The following is a 20,593-nucleotide window of genomic DNA, read 5'->3' on the forward strand; positions in this document are numbered from 1 at the left end:
TGTCTGAATTTTATAGTAAGGGGCCCAGCTCTGCTGAACACAAGTTATACTGGTTCCAATTTTGCTTCTTTTTTGACTCTCCAAACCCTTCTCTTCTTACATGGTCCACCTCAGGTCCCAGGCCTTCTCCACAGCTCCCCAGAGCCAAATCCCTCCCTCCTACCACTGCCCCTTTCCAGAGTAATATACATCATCAGAGTCCAGCATAATGGCTCACTTTCCTGAATCCATCATGAACAGTTCCACAATGACTGCCTTTCTGCCAGTAAGTGCAGCTGGCTCACCCGGACCCAGAGGACTCTTCCCATGGCAACCTCCTCAGGGCAGAATGGAGACTCAGCCTCTGAACGGAGGAACACAGGCAATATGGGTTCATGGTTAAGGTATCAGACACTGGAGTCTGACTCTCATCTCCACCTTTCCCTGCTCCTCTAACCTGGGATGAGTTCTCAACTCTCAGAGCTCCAGCTTTCTCACCTTTCAGATGGAGATTGAGATGCTTACCTTCCAAAGCTGCCAGGAAGTGCCATGAGCCAATGCAAGGAAAGTGCTCTGCTCAGCACCTGATGTGCACCACAGGGCTCTGTCATGTGTTTTCACCACAGGGTTGGTTCTCCTTTGCAGTCCTCAGGTGGGTGGCTCCATTCCAGTCAAGCTTCTGGGGATTTGTTCACCTCCTTGTGCTGGTGGGACTTGGGGCTGATTTGTACTTTCCCCCCCAGTTTCCAGCATGTGGGGGTGGGGTAGGGAATGTGGACCCTCTAAGCTAAGTTCTGGGAAGAACTCCCAGACCTGATCATTGTGCTTGCCGTTTGGGAGGTGACCTGCAGATCCCATCCTACCAGGGTGGAATGAAGCTGGGCTGTCTTTAAGTGTCTGGAATGCAGTGTCTTGTTCTCATTATTCTCATACACCATGAGCTGGTTTTCCGAGTGGATCCTGGCTGGGTGTGGGGCCTGTGATGAAGTTTCCCCAGGGGCCCAGGAGTCTCCAAGGAGCACATCTTCTCTGCCCCACCTCTGTCACAGTGCCCCCTTATCTTGCAATGTCCCAAAATCACTGGGTGCTCAGGGAATGTTTATGGCATGCACTCTTTTTTGGAAAGTGCTTCCATTAAAAGTCATTCATCCCAGGGATACAGCCCTCACAGAGGCCCTGACCCATAGGCACAAATCCTTCCCTTCCTCTCCAGCCCTTGGTTCCCTCCTGGTTCCTCCTCTCAGCTGTGGGGCAATAGCAGGTCCCAGATTCACTGTCCTCCACATTCCTGATGCACAACTCAGCCTTGACTAGGGATGTGGAACTCAGGAACACCCTTGTATTGGGTGGCTAAAAAGTCTGCTTCATTTTTTCCGTATGATGCCTCTGGTAGTGCTTAGTTGTCTTTAACTTCATTTGAAACAATTTTGTTAGATTGTCTTGTGACAGCTGTCATATCAGTGTGCATTTAAAAAAACTTATCAAAATTGGTGAATTTTTGTACAGCCATTTCAATATTGAAGATGGAAGAAAAGTGACATTTTTGGCATATTATGCTTGATTATTTCAAGAAAGGTGAAAACATAACTGAAACGCAAACAAAGATTTGTACAGTGTATGCAGAAGGTGCTGTGACTGATTAAATGTGTCAAAAGTGGTTTGTGAAGTTTCTTGGTACTACTGACATTTTGGCCAAATAATTCTGTGCTGTGGGGCTATCTTATGCATTGGAAGATGTTTAGCAGCACCCCAGGCCTCTACCCACTAGAAGCCAATAGCAGGAGATAGTCAACATACTCAAAATATCCCAATCAATAAAGAAAATGAAAAATGTGTCTTTTATTTTGTGGAGAAAACATTATGGACTCTTTGGCCAACATAATACTTCTTAGGTACACCTTCTCTTCACCAGGGGCTCTGCCCATGCTGGAGGTAGGCTTCTGAGGCCATGAAGTTTGTGGCCCTGGGATTTTACTAGTCTCCTGGGTATTTCTCTCTCTGCCTAGCCAAACCTTCGTGTCCTTGGATGCCCAGCTCACATGCCACCTCACTGTGCTGTGCTCTTAACCCTCTCATCAGAAATGGCTCCTCTGCATACCTGCAAGTGGGTGGGTTTCCTTCTACCTGGCGCTCTAATTACCAGCTCCTCTGAAAACAGGAGAAGTAGGACTGGCCTGTTTCTCTTGGCTGAGCACCATTCTCCCTCCTCCATGGGCCCTTTTCACCTCTGGCCTCTGATGTCCTCACCGTCTCTCCCTGTGGGCTCACCTTGCCCTAACTGTCAGCCCAGAGCTTCAGGCCCTGCCCCTGCCCCTGGGGTATATACAATCTCTTCCTCCTCTCCCAGTTTGTAGGAACCTCTCACATAACCTAACTGCTCACCGGTAGTTTTGAACAGATTTGCTCCTTGAGCTATGCTGTATTCTCCCAGAGGAGAGAAGCAGGTAGACATGCCCAGCCTTCATATCAGGCTCCCTAGAGCTCTCACCAAGGTTGCCTCACTTTATATTGATAGGTAAGGAAACTGGGTCTCAGAGGGGTTTTGGAACTTGCTGAAAGCCACACAGCTGGTCCCCCTAGGGCCCAGCACAGGTTTGCAATCAGAACAGGTACACAAGGATGGCCCCCTGGCTAGTTGAAAGCCTTTTAAAAAGCTTAACATGCTGAGCTACAGCCCAGACTTCTCAAAATCTCTCCATAGAAATGATGGCCTGGTACACGGGCCTCTCCTTCCTCCCTCCCATTGGCCCTTAGCAGATTGGAAAAAGCCACCACATAGAAACATAACTTTTATTGCACACAGCGCTGGGTCTTTTTTCATAGAAAAAGGTATTAACACATAAGCATTTGCAAATTGAAGCATCTCCTGGATTTCTTGGAACAGTAAAATCGCATGCAGTGTCTCTGAGTTGGGATTTTCGTCTTTGTCAAAACCACCTAGATTGGAGGGAGAGGTGTAGGGAGGGGAAAATTGCTGAGTCTTTGTGCCTCTGTCTCAAAATTAGGTTGAGAGAAATATATAGATATATAGCTTGTCGATATATTCCTACTTGTCTATATATGTATATATCTCTTCACGCATATTTTGTGGGGTGGGAGGTGACTTGTACTGTCAAATTCTTCGTGCCCTGGCTCCATGGAGAAGAAGAAAATAGTTTCATTTGTACAAAAGAGTTCTATGTACAAGCATTCATGACTTGGGTTTGTTTTTCATTGTTGGTTGGTTTTTGTCTGTCAGTTTAGTATAAATAATGCAGGAAGACAGCCACGATGGTGTTTGAGGGCTGCAGGTCCAGACAAGTCCACACATAGGGCTGTCTTCTTGCTGTGCCCTACACCAGGGTGTAGGACTTAGAGTAGGCCCCAGCCCCCTGCTTCTGAGACCTCCCTACCCCTGATGTGTTCATCTCGAGAAGTGAGTCCCTAGAGCCCCCCACTTTAGTATGTGGGCCCCCAGTCCGCAGAGGCTCGGTGCTGGGGGCTGGAGGGGCAGTGCTAGGTGCAGCAGGGGGCTCAGCAGGGGTGGGACCTGGTGCTGGGGGTGCCGTGCCAGCTGGGGGGGCAGGCATGGCCAGAGTCCTCTGAGGTAAGGTGGATGTGGAGGCAGCAGCAGGGGCACCTGGGTGTGGGAGGCCCAAGGGCTTGCTGGCAGGGTCCAGAGTCAGGTGGCGAGCCTGGGTGTGATAGGTTCGAGCCAGATTCCGGATGGAGGCCTCTCGGGGTGGAACCACAGGACAGGGCTCGCGCCCATCTACCTTTCGGAAGAAGGCCTCTGACTTGGCATAAAGAGGCAGGTTACAGTAGTCACCTGGAATCACAGAAGCAGAGGATGTGAGAGGCAGAGGTCTCTGGGAACCAAATTGTTTAACCAACTTTCTGCCCCTCAATATCCTTCCTGAGCTGGCCCTCCACAGGCTGGGCAGTAAGGAGTTGACCTCTCTTAGTCTTAGTTTCCATATCTGTGAAATGGGGATAATCACATTACCCTATAGGACTGCTCAGAGTAATGAATAAAATAAAGTATGGAAAGTTCCTCAACACATGGCCGGCACACACAGTGGTTGCTCAATAAACCAATGTTTATTGTTGAATGATCACTATAAATGGTTCAGCTTCAGCTGGCAGAGAGCTTACTTCTGGAGACCAGAACTTCCTAAGAGCTCTGGCTACTAGAAAACTCTTTTAACTATGAGTAGAAAAGTATTGTCACTCCCTGACACTTCTGTCATTGAACCCAGTTCTGCCCTCTGAGGACCCACAGAACAAGGCTTCCCCCTCTTTCCCATGCTGCCTTTCAGATGTCTGAAATCAGCTACATGTCCCCTCTCTCTCCCTGGTCCCCTCTTCTTCAGGTGGAATTGTCCTTAATTTCTTAAACTCTCTCCTACCCTGATCCCTTGGCTTTGTGTGACCCTCCCCTGTGCACGTGCCTCCCTCTTGCTGACCATGCCGGGTACTTCCCTTAGATGATGTAATTCAGTGCTTCCACCCCACAAGGCTGTCTGAATTTTGCAAGTGAGGAAATTGAGATTCAGAGATATTAAGTAATTTGCCCAAATTCACAGTTAGGAGGGGCTGGATATGTCATTCAGGGCTGTAAGCCTCCTAAATCCTTGACCTTCTGTTACCCCAGGCTCTTCTCCAGGTGACCCTGAGCCCCTCAGGTTAGCATGGCCACTTAGCAAGGCCAGTACTTAGCAGACCAGACTAATGGTTTGACAGCCTGGGCCTTGTATGCTGTGACCCCAACATCTGCTGAGGCACTCCCCCTCCTATACCCTTGGTTATTCTAGACCTGCCCCACCAACCTCAAGGGGCATATGGTCTGGCCAGGCCCCTGGAGTTGAATGATTCCCAGTCAGGCTAGGTCACTGCCCCTACCACCAACCCAGAGGTTCAGCCACCATAGGCTGAGCTGCCAGGATTGCTTCTCTGGGTCTGGATTAAGTTCACACAGCACTGAGACCAGTGGCCATTGGGCAGCTGATGCCATAGGAATCTCTCTCCATCCATAGCTTCAGATTAAGGGAATGATCACTACTTAATGAGAACCTACTATGTGCCAGGCATGTATATAATTTCTCATGCCCATTGCAACAATGAAAATATGTGCTATCATTTGCATTTTTACAAATGAGAAAGTTAAGTCCAGAGAGATTAAATGACTTGCCCAAGGTCACAGAAATATTAAAAGGTTGAACCAGGATGTGGACCCTTATCTGCTTGTTCCCAAGCCTTTATTCTTTGCAATACCTCACACTGCCAAGGAGCCCTACTGGATCTGAGTGCCGTTAGGGCTAGGCCTAGGCAGGGCTTATGGGGTTAGGGGCCAGGGGACACAGAGGGGAGGTGGTCTGGACACTCACTTTTGTTGGCCCGGTGAGGGATGGGCACAGCTACATTTTTGCCCCGGTCTGCATCCTGGGGCTTGGGTGGAGAGGCAGTGAAGCGGCAGATGCCAGGCTCCGAGGGTGTGCTCATGGACGTCATGCTGTCGGCATTCTCATTGGTGCCTGTGGTCATCTGGTCAGAGGAGCTGTCAGAGATGAAGCACTCGGTGATCTCAAATTTGGCATGCTGCAGCTGCTCCTCCAGCTTGGCATGCTCATAGGCTCGGGCCAGCTCCTCATAGGTGGAAGAGGCACTCTCAGTGGACACCATGCTGTTCCGTCCTTTGTCTGATGAGATGGAAGGCATAGAGTTAAGAGGAAATAAGCGGGTTGTGGGAGAAGGGTATAAATGAGTCAGACTGAGCAGTTCCCCTACCCTAACCCCAGCAGCCATCGGAAAGCCTGGCCACAGGTGTAACAGGCTCAGAAGATCCTGCTCTTCCACTGTGAAGATAGCAGTGGTGGCAGAATTGGGGTCTTTGGCTAATGAAAGGCCTTTCATTCTTGAAAATAAGCAACTACCTGGAACACTCAGCCCTTTCTCCAACAAACAACATATGTATTATTTTCTCTGACATTTTGGGGGAGAGCAAAATGAAATTCTTGAACAGGCAAAGCTCAGTGATGTCCAGTGCTTTTGTCATAGCCACACAGCAAGTCAGTGGCCAGCTGGAAATGAAGGTGATTTGTGTTGTGGACTCCACAGGCTGGTGGGTAAGAGTTGGGAAAACAGAAGGTAGAGATGGATGGTGGGGAAGCAGAGGGGAGTGAGCAGGACACAGGCTGGGCCCTGGTCTCACCTGTGTCCTGGGAGAGACTTGCGCTGTAGCTGTCACTCTCAGTGACTGTGACACCATGCTGAGAGCCTACGGTGCGCCAATCGGAGGTGAGAGTGCGGGCGGGTGTGGAGGCCTGGCACTTGGTCAGGGTCCACTGACTTGAGTACCGGTTCCGGGTACTGTGGGCTGACTTTACATTCTTCCTGGACACTGGGTCTACACAGAGGAGGCAAGAGCTAGCACCTGCCAACAGAGGGCACTTGAGCTTGGGCAGAGAGGGCAGTGGGGAGCAAGAGAGGAGGCAAAAGCAGCCATAAAACTCTCTTGGGAATGCTGAGCATGCTGCCTTTCCTGATGACATCAGCTGGGCCCAGAGGAGGGGATCAAATATGTCTAGACATGGGGGCAGTGGGCAATATCCTGGTCTTCTCCACCCACCCTATCTTTTCCTCCAGCCTAGGAAGAAGGTCACCTTTTCTGCTGCATCCTGACTGTGCATCCCTACAGTATTTGACATATTTCATTATTATGTCTCGAGTGCTAAAGGCAGAAGGCCCTAGAGGGCAAGAATAGCCAACCCTCACTACATTTCTAGGAAGGAAACTGAGGCCCAGAGATATAAGGTTAGTTCTGTACCCATGGTCACAGTTATTTAGTCTGTAATCAAGGTATCCAGACTCTGACTGCAATGCTTTTTCCATTCTTCCATGCTGTTCCTCCATCCTATTTATCTTTTAAAAAATCACCTATGCCCCATGCTGTGCCAAAGACACACTGTGGAAGGAGGGTTGTCTCTCTGGGGATAATACCTACTGGTGCCAGGCCGAATATCAGACATATCGATGAGGGGTCCTGTGCTCTGGATGAGCGCTGGGTGGTGCAAGGAGACACCGGTACAGAAACTCTGCGGGTTGACAGCTTGGCTGAACTCAGCATCTGCCACGGGGATGGTGGCCTTATCATCTCCTGGGGGAAGAAGAACAATCAGTGGCACTCCTTCCCATTGGGCACCATCTTTAATTCCCAAATTTCTCTTTGTCTTTATCCAATGTTGAGGCCTAGAAGGACCAGAATAATTCTCCCTTAGCCAAAGAAGGAAACAGCCCTTGAGAGAAGCTGCAATGCATTCCAGGTTGTTGATAGGGCTTCAGTAAGAACCCTGGGCACTGCTGTGAGGGCTGGTGCTGTCCTTTGTGTGTTGTAGCCTGGAGAAGTGCACTTAGAGCAGGGAAGAGAGCTTGTGGCACCTATTACTCACCCAGCTGCTTGATGCCCTCCTTGTCCTCAATTAGCAGCTGGACCCTGGGGATGTCAATGTGTAGCCGTGGACCCTGGGGTGGTCCCTTCACAGGGGTGTCAAAGCTTCGGTTATTTTTGCTGTGGGGAGAAGGGCTAGAGGTCGGTGATGCAGCAGCCATAAGGGGTTAGGGGAGGAGTTTTTGCAAAAACAGTGGGGTCTTAGAAGCTTGTCCCCCTGCAGGGGGAGAAGAGAGAGGAAGCAGCTATACGAAACCCACCTTATCAACATTTCTGCCAAACTCTTTGCATCTGCAAAACAGTAGAGAGAGGGGCTGGGTAAGAGTGGAGTTTGAATAGGATGAGAATTGGAAAAGGCATGGGACAAGGTGGGAGAATTGCCCCAGTTGGGGCCAAGGCTGGTCTTCTGGGAAGAAGAGGAAGAAATGTAGGGACCTCAAAAAATAGTCCAAAACATGATAAGGTCTCATTGCTTCCATTCAGGATTTGGCTTAGTTCTGTTTTCCTTTTCTCAGACTTTTATCTAATAAGAAATTCCTTCCTAAAGGAGAGGGTATATAAAAAGCTCCTTTTGCTTCCTGAATTGACTCTAAAAGAACAAGACCCCAGATGATGCTGAAAACATGCACCAACAGCGGGTGTACCCTTAATAATCTATTAGGGAGAGGAAGGAGTGGAGGATGAAGTATGGCTGGTCAATTGGCAGCCCCAGATGACTATCAACCAAGAGGCTTCACTTCCTCCTCTAGAGCGGAGGTGTCAAACTCATTTTCACTGGGGGCCATATCAGCCTTGCAGTTACCTTCAAAGGGCTGAATATAATTTCAACTCCTTAACAGTTAAGGAGTAGTTACATTTATACAGTTCTAAAATTATTTCAGCCCTTTGAAGGCAAATGTGAGGCTGATGTGGCCTCTAGTGAAAATAAGTTTGACACACCTGCTCTAGGGCATCTATCCCCTAAAAATTCTATGGATGGATTTGGGGGTCCCTGCTTTGTTTCAGAGGGGCCTTGAATAGGATTGGGACTCTCAGGTTAAAAACCTGATGAGAGAGAAGAAAAGGTCCTAGTTAATCCATTAGACCCCTGATAACTGAGAATGATCTGGTAGAGTGGATTTAGTTGCACGGACGCCTCCAAGCATCCAAATGCTATTCATTCATTCATTCATTCTTGATCCAAATCTGTCAATCCACCCATCCAACTATTCATACACTCATCTACTCACCCATCCAACTATCCATCCACTATCCACCAATTTAACTACCCATCCATCCATTCAGCCATAAACCCATCCAACTATCTCTCCAACCATCCATCCAATTATGCATTCATCTATTCAACCATTCATCCAATCATCCATTCATCCATTTATTCATTTGACTTCTAGCCATCTCTCCATCTCTCCATCCTATCATCCACCTATCCATCCAAATATACATCTGTGCATCCAAGTATCCATTCAACATCAATCTATCCGCTCACCATCCACTCACCCATTCAACCACCTATCCACCCATGCATCCATTCATCCATCTATCCACTCTTCCATCCATCTATCCATACAACCAACAATCCATTCAACCGTCTATCCGTTAAACCTTTTTATTTAACTATCTTTCCATTTATACATTTTTCCATCCAACCATCCAATCAATCCTCTAATCATCTACCAACCATTTAACCACTCACCGATTCAATCATCCAACCATTCATCCAACACCTAAACCCTAGGCAGTGTTAGTCTTCTGTGCTACAATTGTGCTCTGGCTTCTCAAATGAGACCATAAACTCTACAAAGGCATGGATTGTCCCTTCTTCATTTATCTTTTTATCTCCAATGTCTGACATATCAATAATATAGTAGATACTCAATAAATGTTTTCCAAATGAGTGATGAACATTTCTTAAGCAACTAGTAAGTGTCAGACACTATACAAATTGAGACAAATCAGACCCATTCATGCTAGACTATACTATTTAGTGTTGGAAGAGATGATATTCAAAATATTTGAAAACTGATGAGGCATGGAAATTCTCCAGTCAGAAATGATCAAGCCCCTAGAGAACACCTGCAGACATATCATCAGTGGCTGGGTCCTAGGAAAGTCACAGGAATCCTGTGTGAGAGAATGGCACACCTAGGGTACAGGGAGCAACATCTATTTACCAAATAACATGAAAATGTTTAAATCTTTTAATACACATTATGGCTTTACCAATGTGAACCTCTAAAAGTCTGCCATGGTTAGGACAGGCACAAAGTCCTGGGGTATATAGGAGGGGGCAGTGAACACTAGGGAGGTTTTAGAAAGTTGCTGTGCCAGCTCGCCTTTCAAGGGGACACAGACACTCTATCTTGTCCAGATAAGGCTGTGGGCCAGTAGTAGGTGGCCACTGGGGCTGGGGGTCAATACTCCTGCCCAGGAAGCCCACAAGAAGGAAACTCCCCCACCTCGGAGCCGCTTCAGCCGCTTCTCCTTCCTCTTCTTTCGTACAATGAAGAGCAGAGCCACCGCCAGTGTAGCCAGGATGACTGGGCAGCCGATAGTGAAAAGCTTTTTCACGTCATCCCCCTCACCTTGAGCAGACTTGATGGGAGGGATGGTGCCTGATTGGGGGTGAAGGAGGGAGTCAGCTGTTCCTTATGAGTTGGGTGCTATGCAGATTCCCATGAGCAAGGGAGCCCTTTGACTTTCCTTGCTGTCCTCGTTCTCCCTCTGACCTCTACTTTCTGGTACAGAGCTCCTCCCCTCCCCTCTGCACACACAAATTCTGGTCCCATCAGGAGAGCCTTAAACAGTTGGGTAGTTTTTACATTATATTTTGATACTACTGATTTCCTGGGCCTGTTTTAAAGTTATCCTGAAGTCTCTCAGAGAGTCTCTTGCCTGTTGGAGTTCCCTCTCCCATGGGCAATATCTCTTAGCTTTGGGTGCCTACAGGGAGACAACGATAGAGTCTCCTGCTGACAGCCCTCTGTCATGCCCTGATCTTTGACTGCTTCAAAGCCTCACCTAAGAGTTGTCTCCTTCATGAAAGTGTTCCTGTTTGAGCCCACCCCCTTCTGATACTACTTCATTCTTTTTCCTTAACACACAGGTAGACTTAATTTAGCTTGTGACATCGGGTCCCTATGAATGTAGTCTTCTGTAAACCTTTAATCTATGTGCATGTGCATGTGATCTGTGTGTGCAGGCACATGTGTTTGTGTGTGCATGTGTGCACATCTGTTCATGCATTGTGGGAGATGTCCCCATGTGGCAGGCTCCAGTTTGTGCTCACAAAATATCCATATGCTCATCTAAATTTCTCAGCTTCTGGGTAGTTAGATTAGAACCATGTGACTAGTTCTTTTTTAAAAAATATTTTATTTATTTTTAGAGAGAGAGGAAGGGGGAGTGAAAGAGAGGGAGAGAAACATTGATCAGTTGCCTTTCACCTGTGGGGGTGTGAAAGGCAACTGATCAGGGACCTGGCCTGCAACCAGGCATGTGCCCTAACTGGGAATTGAACTGGTGGCCTTTCAGTTTGTGGAATGATGCCCAGTCCACTGATCCACACCAGTCAGGGCCCATATGACTAGTTCTAGACAACAGAGTGTGAATAAGTCATGAGTATTATCTCCTGACCAAGGCAATTAAGAATTTGTGTGCCTCTTATCTCTCTCTCTTCTTGGTGATCTTGGAAGTTACAGATTCAAGATGACAGATCTAAAAGGTGGTGGGCAGCCAATCCTCATGACACTTTATGAGAGCAAGAAACAAATCTTTATTGGTTTAGCTATGGCACTTTTCATGTCTCTCTCTCTCTTATTGCAGCACAGGCTCTCCCATCCTGTCTAATACACCATATTAGCAGAGGGTTCTTAGAGGGCAGGACCTCAGCTGCATCTTCACCTCCCTCTCCACCTCTCTGAAGTAATGGACAGCAAAGCTCGTGCCTTCAAAGACCCTCTATCTTTAGTGTTATAACCTTGTCTGTCTGTCTATCTCTATTGGCCACTAGTGCATCTGACTACTTACCTGCCTGCCTACCAATCTGTGGCTTCCTTTGCCTGCTTATCCACCTGTCAGCCTTTCTCTTGACTGTTGTCCTGCTGATTTATCTATTTGTTTGTCTCTCTATTTGGGTGCCTGCCTCTCTGCCAGCTTCTCTGGCAGCACCTTGCTCCAGCATCTGTGCTGCTCCCTCCCACCCTCTCTGACTCACTGCCATCGTAGTCCAGAGTGGCGAACTGGGCCGTCTCATTGCCGCAGCCAGCGCTGTTGCAAGCCCTCATGCGTAGCTCATACCATGTGGCTTCTCGAAGTTCTGTCAGAAATACCTCCCCAGAGGTGTTGGCCCGGAGACCCTGCCAGGCCCAGGTGCCCTTGGGCCGGTACTCCAGTCCAATGGCTGTGATAGGGCAGCCCCCATTGTTCCAGCCCTGCAGGTTAAGCCGAGCATGTGTGGAGTTGATGTGAGTGAAGAGATGCTGGTCTTTGCTAAAGGAGGGCTCTGGGGGTCAGAAGAGAGAGAGAGAGAGAGAGGTTAGAGAGACTGAGGGGAGGGGATTCATTCAACTGGGCTGGAAAGGGTTCCCTGGGGGCACCCAAGACTGCAGTGGTTCCAGGGGGATCAGTGGTTAACCCCAGGGAAGAGAGGAGGAGGACAGGAGGAAAGGACCTGGAGAGAAGGCTTCAGCAAAGGAGGAATAGAGATGCAGGAAGAAGGAAGAGAAGGGATAACATCTGCCCCCCACCCCACTATAGGAAAGTGGGAACTGGCTTTTCCTACTGTAATTTGTCCAGATGTTACAGTGATGGGAATTAGGTTGAGTCTCTCCCTTTAGCCTCTTGCTTCCCTGCACCCTCCTTCTCTATCCCCGCCATCTTCTACCCCTTGTCTTGAGATTTTCTCCCTCCCCTCCTCCTCCCTGGACATATCTCTCCCTATACCCCTGTCATCAGGCCTCACCCCGCCCATGGGTCTTGGCCTCGATGATCTCGCTGATACGCCCGGAGCCCACACTGTTCTTGGCCGCCAGCTTCACCTTGTACCATGTGCCACACTTGAGACTGTCCAGCTTGAAGGCCCGCTCACTGGAGCTGATAAACACGTCCTTCCACTCCTCACTGTGGTCCACCGAGTACTGCAGCACGAAGCCTGCCCGGGAGGTTTGCCTGGCTCAGGGGGGCAGGGCGGGGCCAGGGGTACCCAATAGGCATCACAGGGGTGGGCTCTGGGCAGGGGGCAGAGTGGGGTCTTTGGTCATTGGCAGGGGCAGATGTACTTCAGAGGAAAAACTGAAAGGACCTTGGGTGAGTTTTACTGCTCTCTCTTCAGTTCTCATGTTAGGGTTCAGAAGCCAAGGTGGGGAGGGAAGCAGAAAACCAGGTCTGTGAGGCTTAAAACAGATCCTGTTTAGACCCCAGTGCTCCACATGTGGCCCCATGACAGCAGCACGGTGTGGCCCTCACTGAATGCCTTCTTAACATGCAAAGTCTCAGAATCTTCTCTAAAGCCCTCCTGAATCAGAATCTTCTTACAAGATCCCCTGGTGATTCATATGCATGTTAAAGCTTGAGAAGGACTCATCCAGTAGTTTGTCCACTTATATAGATTTAGGAACTGAGGCCCAGAGAAAAAAAATGACTTCTTTGGGTTTGCATGGCTCTCTAGGAGTGTTCTAAAGCTCAGATGCCTAGGATGATGTACTTTTCATGGCACTTGGGTAATTTCCTTGTGGTCTGAATTGTAACCCCCATCACTTCCTGGGCATTATGGGGGACTCTGGGCCCAGATTCCTTCCCACGCCTACCCCTCCTCATCCAGACCCCTCTTACCTCGGATGGAGCTGCCCCCATTGTCACCTGGAATCCAGGTCAGAGTGATGGATGAAGCAGAGGTTTTAGAGACAGTGAGGCGGGGCTGGTCCGGGGGAACTGTGAGGAGAAAGCCACCAGACCTCACCATAAGGGTTGACTTCTGATGATGGGGGCTTGGGGATATCCCAATAGGAAGCGGGGTAAGGGACTGGCTTTCTTATATTCTACGTGCTGCCCTCATTCCTGCTCGTTCTCCCTGCCCTGCCTGCCTGCTCATCCATTTGGCATCTCTGTTCCACTGAGATTTGGTCTCCCTGGCGATAGGTCTTTTTCTTCCATTCAGAAACCCTGTCTTTTACATGATGGAATTTCTACCCCTTCTCCATCCCTGCCCCAACCCAAGCCCCACCTGCCTTGCAGGGCTCACCTTGCACAAGAAGGTTGACAATGATGGTGTCAAAGCCCCCAGTGTTGGTAGCTGTGCAGGTGTAGTAGCCTGAGTCCTCAGCCTTCACAGCACGCAGCAGCAAAGTGCCATTGGTATGGATGAGCCGGTGCCCATCCATGGACACAGGGATGGCCGAGTCTTCACTGTGGGGGGGTATGGGTTTTGGCAAATATTCCCTCCCCCAGAGCGTCCCCCAGGTCTGTAGGCAAATAGAGCTGGAAGCAGAAGGAGGCTTGCCAGGGGTCCCTGGATTCTTGGGTATTTCTTAGGACTTCCTGAGGGGTGTCTAGTAGCCTTGGCCTTTTAATTATCCAGGCAAGGGAGCTCCTGAACTCCCAACAGAGGGGCATCAGGGAGGCCAGGCCTGCTTCTGAGAGTGGTAGCTGTGCACCCAAGGCACCCACAGGGCCAAGTCAGCAGAAAGGGAGGGACGCCAAAGCTCTTTGTCATGGCTCTTCCGCTATGCTCCTCTCTGTGGGTCACCAGTCCTTCCAGGGTCCTGCACATACCTGTCCTTGGTCCACTTCACAGCTGGGGCTGGATCTCCCACTGAATTGCAAGGCAGCCGGACATCTTTCATCCAGGGTGTTGTCACAGTGCCCCCAAATGAGATGATCTTTGCTGGGGCTACAAGGAAGAGAGGATAAGGGCCTCCTCACTTCTGTACCTGATACTGCCTTTGCCCCTCCCCACCTTCTTTCCTCAGGGCTTGCTGAATTTTGCGTAAAAGTTGTTCCTCTCCTACCTTATTTCTACCTTGGACTTGGGGTTGGGGATGCAGGGAATTTCAGCTGGGAGTGCTTGTTCAACAAACATTTATCAAATGCCTATTGTGGGCCAACTCTCACATGAGATGCTGAGGATTCGCAAAATAAATAAAATTTATTCCCTGTGCTCAAGTTGCTGATTGTTCAAGAGAGAGACAGGTACTTTAAAAAGTCATTACAGGTGAAAAATACTGTGGCAGGGGTAGGTACAAGTTCTGATGGGAGTATCTCCCTGAAGGAGTAGTGAACTGGGTTGTTTGGTGGTGGTGGTGATGAAGACTAGGAGAGGCTTTAGACTCTTGAAGGCTAAGGAGCTCACTATGCAGAGAAGGAAAGGCCTGTCAGGAAGAAGGAACAGCACTGAGAGGCACAGAGGACTCAATCACATGGCAAGTGTGTGGGTCTGCAAATACTTGATTGAGGTGACCAAAGCCCAGGGTGAGCAAATGGGGGCAGGCAAAAGCAGAGCTGAGGGGTGAGTGGGAGTAGAAGCATGGAGGGGATGCTCTGCGGGCAGAACAAGGAGGCTGGACTTCCTCTTGAGGTTATAAGGAGCCACTAGAGGCTTATAAATAAGTAGTGACATGTTCAAAGTCGAGTTTTAGCTCAATTTCTGGCTGCATGCCGAGGAGGGCTTGATGTGGCTGCTCCTGAAGGATGGATGTAGACCAGATACAGGATGGTGGTTACAGTGCAGGTGGAGGTGGTGGTGGGGGTGGGGAGATGGGAGGCTCAGGATAAGAACTGCCAGGACTCCGGGTCTGTCTGGTTTCTGGGGAAGAGATGGAAGGGGAGGTGAGGATGTCCGCTGGGACTCCAGCTGGGCCAGCTCAGTGGGTGATAGTGTCTTCGTGGAGACAAGGCATGGGACAGGGAGAATGGGGCAGGCAGGAGCGATGGGAAGACCACCTCACACTGAGCCCAAAGTGCCTGTGGACACCTAAAGGGGCAGCTAGAAAACAGTTGGATATAAATGTTGTGGAGCGTAAGAGAGATGGCTGGACCACAGACACTTATGTGGGAGTAGGCAGAGTGACTGAGGTCACTAGGAGGGGATGTAAACTGACAGAGAAGTGGCAAAACCCTGGAGTCAACACACATAGTCTCAGAGGAGAAAGGAATGTCCCTGCATGCAGAGCGGGGGTAGGTCTGAGCAGCTGAGAGGACCAGCGGGCACAAGCCGCATTCCCGGAAAGCAAGGGAGGCAAAGATGTCAGGGGTCCATCCAGAAGGTAGTACTGTCATGTACCTCACAGATTCCAGGCCCACCGGTAGAGGTCTTAATTTAACCAAGTGACTGAGTGCTTCAGAGGGCCAGAGACAGGGTCTTGGTAGCCAAGGGTCCCTTTTGGGGGAGATGGAAGATATAAGGTGGTCAAAGAAGCAATGTTTAGAGGTTTGGGTGCAAGAAATGGAGGAAATGGCATTTCCTCACCTGTGAGGGCAGTGCTGGAGCCATGGGCCTTGGGAGAGTAGGGAGGTCTGGAGGAGCGGCTGGGGAGAAGGAAAAAGGCAGCTTGCGGCAGTGGAGGACTGCCTGGTGGCCAGAAAGACTTGCACAGAGCAGAGGGGCCCACGTTAAGATGGTTTCTACTGGGGTCACAGAGAAGTCTCCAGGGCCTTGGGGAGAGTACCACATTCTCTAGAGACCTGGTTTCTGGACCTGGTTCTAGCACATGGCTGGGGCTTGCTCCCTGAACTTGTCTGGATCTCCGTGCCTGTGTGGAGTGGGGGTCGGGAAGCAGCAGGGCTTGTCCCTCTGCCTCACAGGGCTACTATGAGCACAGAATGGGAAGATGTGTAAGTGTGTTCTAAGAAGTACAAAGTCCTCTGGGAATGTTTTATTTCATGCCCACAGGGAAGGGCCCAGTCTTTTGCCAAGACACCCTGTCGTCTCTCAGACCCGGTCTCTGGGCCAGTAACAGCTGTCCTGGGAAGACTGTAGGCTCTCAGCCCATTTCCCCCTGAAGGGGAGGAATTTAGGAGAGGGGGATGGTAGTGCCTCTGGGAAGAAGTGTCAGGGAAGGTTAGAAACATCGAGGCCATGTGGAAAGAGCCCTGACTTGGAGCCAGAAGAGCCAGCCCACCACTGACAGCTGACTGCAGGCCATGCACTGCTGTTCAGTGCTCCACTGTAAATGGTATAACAAGCCCCACTAACAGGGCCCATGGAGGCCCCTGGCCCACTGCAGGCCCTGAGTGCGTGCTCCCTGACTCTGAGGCTGTGCCTCGGGGTGGGGGATCAGGGGACTGAGGCCTCCTATGTCCCAACTAAATTTCCCCTTCTTTCAACTCCATGTGAGTTATGGTCCTGGGGCCTGAGCTAGAGAGTCAGGTGGCTGTGGGAGGAGGCAGGGCCAAGAGGAAAGGCCTGGGGCAGTCCAACACCAAAGTGGAAGACCAGTAGTCAAAGGCTCGTGTGGCTGAGCCTGGCCCCAGGGTTGGCACAGAGGGCAGCCTAGCAGCTCTGTGTGGCTGCCTCTGTCTTGTTGCGGCCTCGGAACTGTCATTCTCTGTAAAGTGGGGTGCATGTACCCCCATGGCACATGAATGTCCAGGTCAGGGATTCAGTGGGGTATTCCCTAAGGTCAAGCACAGTCTAATTCACCTTGTGTGCAGCCTCTAGCCCAGAGCCTCCTTTGTGATATGCACTCTGTGATGACTGTTACAAATGAACCAGAGATCAGTGTGGTCCCCTCTGCTTGAGGTGTCCAGGCTGCAGGATGAGGGGGCTCTCTTTGCAGTTCTGTGCTCTGTGGAAGTGTGTACCCTGCCTCGGCCGCCTCTGAAAAGCTGAGCATTGGGAAAAGTGCCCTTTGGGGATAGAGAGGGGCTAAACACCCCTTCTTTCAATCCCAGAGTAGAGTTTGAAGTGGGGGACCCAGGTGCACCATGCCCAGCAGCCTCTTGGTATCAGTGCTGCCTCGAGCCTGTTGTGAGGCTTTCTGGGCATCAGGGGGCAGCAGAGGCCCAGTCTTGGGGGATGCAGGGAGGAGGCCATCCGGGCGAGCTCCTCAGACAGGGTGGAGGGAGGTATCTCCCATTTGTGGAGGACCAGTTATCTAGAAGGGAGCTCCTGGGAGCTTCTGTCTGTCTGGCCCAGGCCCATGCTGCTCACCCTTGCCAGCAGGCTCGATGGTGACCTTCTCGCTGCTGTTGCCCCGGCCAGCAGAGGTGACGGCAGCCACCCACAGCAGGTACTGCTGCCCTCGGTTCAGGTGGGCGATCCGATAGAAGAGCTGCTCTGGACTCGTCTCATACTCACTGGGAGCCTGTGGGGCAGAGGCAAAGAACTACTATGAACCAAGGCCCTCAGGCCTCCAGCCTCCAGCTCTAACCTTCCTGGAGACCCTGGGCTCAGAGGCGGTGGTGGGATCTGGGGCTATGGGAGGGGAGGCAGGACTCTGCCTACTTTGCCCTTCCCTTTTCTGGAGAAATAATGAACGGAGAGTGTGCTGGGCTTGGCCCTGGGCGCTGATGGGCCTGCTCTGGGGTATCGCTGGGTCAGCCTCAGTTTACTTCTGACTAATCCAGGTGCTGGCAACTGTGAGCACCAGGGAGTGGGAGTCTTTTGGTTGAGAGCTGGAGGGAGCTGGGAGAAGGGAGAATAGAGGATCGAGGGTCCCAGTAAATCTTCAGAAAGGGAATCTCTGGGAAGAAGCACTAGGGTGTAGACAGGCTCCCCAGCCTGTCCCCACTCAGAGTCACCTCCCAGCCTTGCAGGGAGCAAACCCATCCAGAGGGTGAAGGTGCAGGAGAGAGAACTATGAACGCTTCACCGGGCAACACTTTATTAATGATTATTAGTGGTACAGAAGCTGTAATATATATTTGTAGGTTATATAAATCTATAAAATGTTTTAACCAAATGACAGTTTTGACAAGTTGCCAACAAAACAATATCAGATCCCAGTGGTTTTGCCAGTTGCTTTGATGAAAAGATTATGTTACCTTGGAAACCAGAGGCTCAGATATTGAAATGAATTTGAGAAGCAGCTTTTGATAAGCGCTAGTTTGCAGACCTCCTGTCAGCCTCTTCCCTGCTGCAGGCGGGATGAGGCTGACTTTCATTTTATTTTATTTTTGGTCAGCTGCAGGGAAGGGCTAGGAGGATGGCACTAGAGCCTTTTTGAAATCAGGGCAGAAGTCTAGGGAGGGGAGCCCTCAGAACAGATGGGGGGCCCTAAGGCCAGAGGGAACTAATAATTAGTTATCTGGGCAGTCACAGGGTCTTACACACACATGTGCACATGCACATGCTCACACACATGGACACGTAGCAGCGTTCATCCTGTGCTGACAGACAGGCCTCCAGGCAGATATGGGGTCACAGAAGCAGGTTCTCTGTGCCCCATGGTAGGGCCGAGGGGCTCGATGGCTTATATCAGGAGAAAATATTTTCTCCCCAGGGTCTCAGGCTGTCTTTAGGGAAAGGTTGAGGAGAAGGCACAGGCTTTCTTCAATACACACAGGAGGCCCCTGCTGGGGATAGGAGCAGAGCCACCCTGAGCCCTGGTAGTTGGGGGACCATGTGCCTATCTGTAGTTCACAGCTGTGCAGGAGGTAGGGTGGTGTAGTGGCTTCAACACCTGCCTGTCCTTCTTACTAGGCATGTGACTCAGAGAGTCTCTTATGGTTCTTGGGGCTTCAATTTTCTCTCCTGCAAATAAAGAAAGCAGTACTGCTCTGCCTACCCTGTGTGATCACAGTGTGTGTGATGCAAACGAGGCAAGGGGTGTATGTGGTTATTTTAAACAGAGACATGTTTTTCTCCTGGTTCATTTTTCTCTGATGGTGGAAGGGTGTGTGTGTGGGTGTGAAGAAAAGTTGAGTGTGGTTGCTGTGTGTGTCAGTGAGTACTGAGTGTATGTTTTTCTCTACACAGGGAAGAAAATGTTTCCTCTCAAAGATTTTAGCATCTTACCCAGCCTCCCTTTAACTCTGGACTCACCAAAAATCTACTGAAAGCACTTTAAAAAACACACCACTATACTCTTATGTACAGTTCCAATGGAGCAAAAATTTTAAAAAACAGGTAAAACTACAAAAGAGGAAACTACAGGTAAATACTTATCTGTCTTTCTAATTAGAAAAATTAAGGCAAAAATTATAAATAGAAGTAATTTATAAATGTAAATTATATTGAAAGAAAACCTATGGTACACCAAAAATAGAATCAATGGTACACCAAAAATAGAATCAATGGTACACCAAAAATAGAATCAAAGGCAAGCAATAAACCGTCAAATAGTTGCAACCTATATGATAAAAAATGTTTATTATCTTTAATATGTAAAGAGCACTCACAAAACAATAAGCAAAAATCATGAGCTAACCAGATTAAAAAATGGACAAATGACATAAATTGATAATTACCCAAAGATGAAAAAACACTAATAAAAACATATAACAATAATCAACGTATCTAGTTATTAAAGAAAAAATAATTTAAAACACATTTTTAAAAAACTCAACTGGCAAAATGAAAAATATATAATACCTTTCATTAACATGGGCACAAGAAACAAGCATGTACTTACCACACTAGTGGAATCTTTCTGAAGGGTAATTTGCAAGTGTGTGTGCAAACCTTAAGAATATTCTTTGTGGCCTATGAATTCCTACAGAAATTTATTTTAGGCAATAATAAATCATGTGAATAGAGACATTTAGGAAGAATGCCTAATGAAGCATTATTTATAATGGTAAAAATTTGAAAATAGATTAATGTAGAAAATGGAGGGACTAATTAAATAGATTATGTACAGTCATTCAAAATCATATTTTAAAAATATTTGATGGTATAAGAAAGTGCCTACATATATTACATGAAAAAGGCAGGTTATATAACATTATGAAAAATTTTATTTTAACTAACTCCCTGCCAAACCCATAACATCTGTACAGATCAAATACTAGAAGGCTATATACCAAAACTTTGCCAGTGTTTATCTTTAGGGAATGAGAGTGAGTACAAGTAATTTTTACTTTCCTTTCTATTCTTTTATATATTTACAGAATTTTCCACAATAAATTGCATTCTTATGATAATTAGAGAAAAACAACAAGTGTCTGGCAAAATATTTTTTTAAAAAAATTATCTATTTATTTTAGAGAGATGCACAAGAGAAACATTGATCAGTTGCCTCTTTCACAGCAACC

General features: G+C 48.8%; 1 protein-coding gene across 1 annotated transcript in view; it reads right to left on the reverse strand.

Moving 5' to 3' along the window:
* Positions 1–2,821: 2,821 nt before the first annotated feature.
* The window catches only part of DSCAML1 (DS cell adhesion molecule like 1), a 347,817-nt gene continuing 330,045 nt past the window's right edge, over positions 2,822–20,593 (reverse strand). Inside the window, exons 21-33 of the mRNA XM_045838761.1 lie at positions 17,550–17,703; positions 14,174–14,291; positions 13,644–13,807; positions 13,235–13,333; positions 12,366–12,554; positions 11,619–11,906; positions 9,862–10,017; positions 7,666–7,696; positions 7,407–7,525; positions 6,962–7,114; positions 6,170–6,364; positions 5,346–5,657; positions 2,822–3,787 (exon numbers count right to left, since the gene is read on the reverse strand). Coding sequence (XP_045694717.1) covers positions 3,312–3,787; positions 5,346–5,657; positions 6,170–6,364; positions 6,962–7,114; positions 7,407–7,525; positions 7,666–7,696; positions 9,862–10,017; positions 11,619–11,906; positions 12,366–12,554; positions 13,235–13,333; positions 13,644–13,807; positions 14,174–14,291; positions 17,550–17,703 — 2,454 coding nt within the window. The 3' untranslated portion in view covers positions 2,822–3,311. The remainder of the gene's footprint in view (positions 3,788–5,345; positions 5,658–6,169; positions 6,365–6,961; positions 7,115–7,406; positions 7,526–7,665; positions 7,697–9,861; positions 10,018–11,618; positions 11,907–12,365; positions 12,555–13,234; positions 13,334–13,643; positions 13,808–14,173; positions 14,292–17,549; positions 17,704–20,593) is intronic.

Source organism: Phyllostomus hastatus, unplaced genomic scaffold (assembly GCF_019186645.2).
Source record: "Phyllostomus hastatus isolate PE091 unplaced genomic scaffold, TTU_PhHast_1.1 phas_contig_113, whole genome shotgun sequence".
NCBI classification, from domain to species: domain Eukaryota; kingdom Metazoa; phylum Chordata; class Mammalia; order Chiroptera; family Phyllostomidae; genus Phyllostomus; species Phyllostomus hastatus.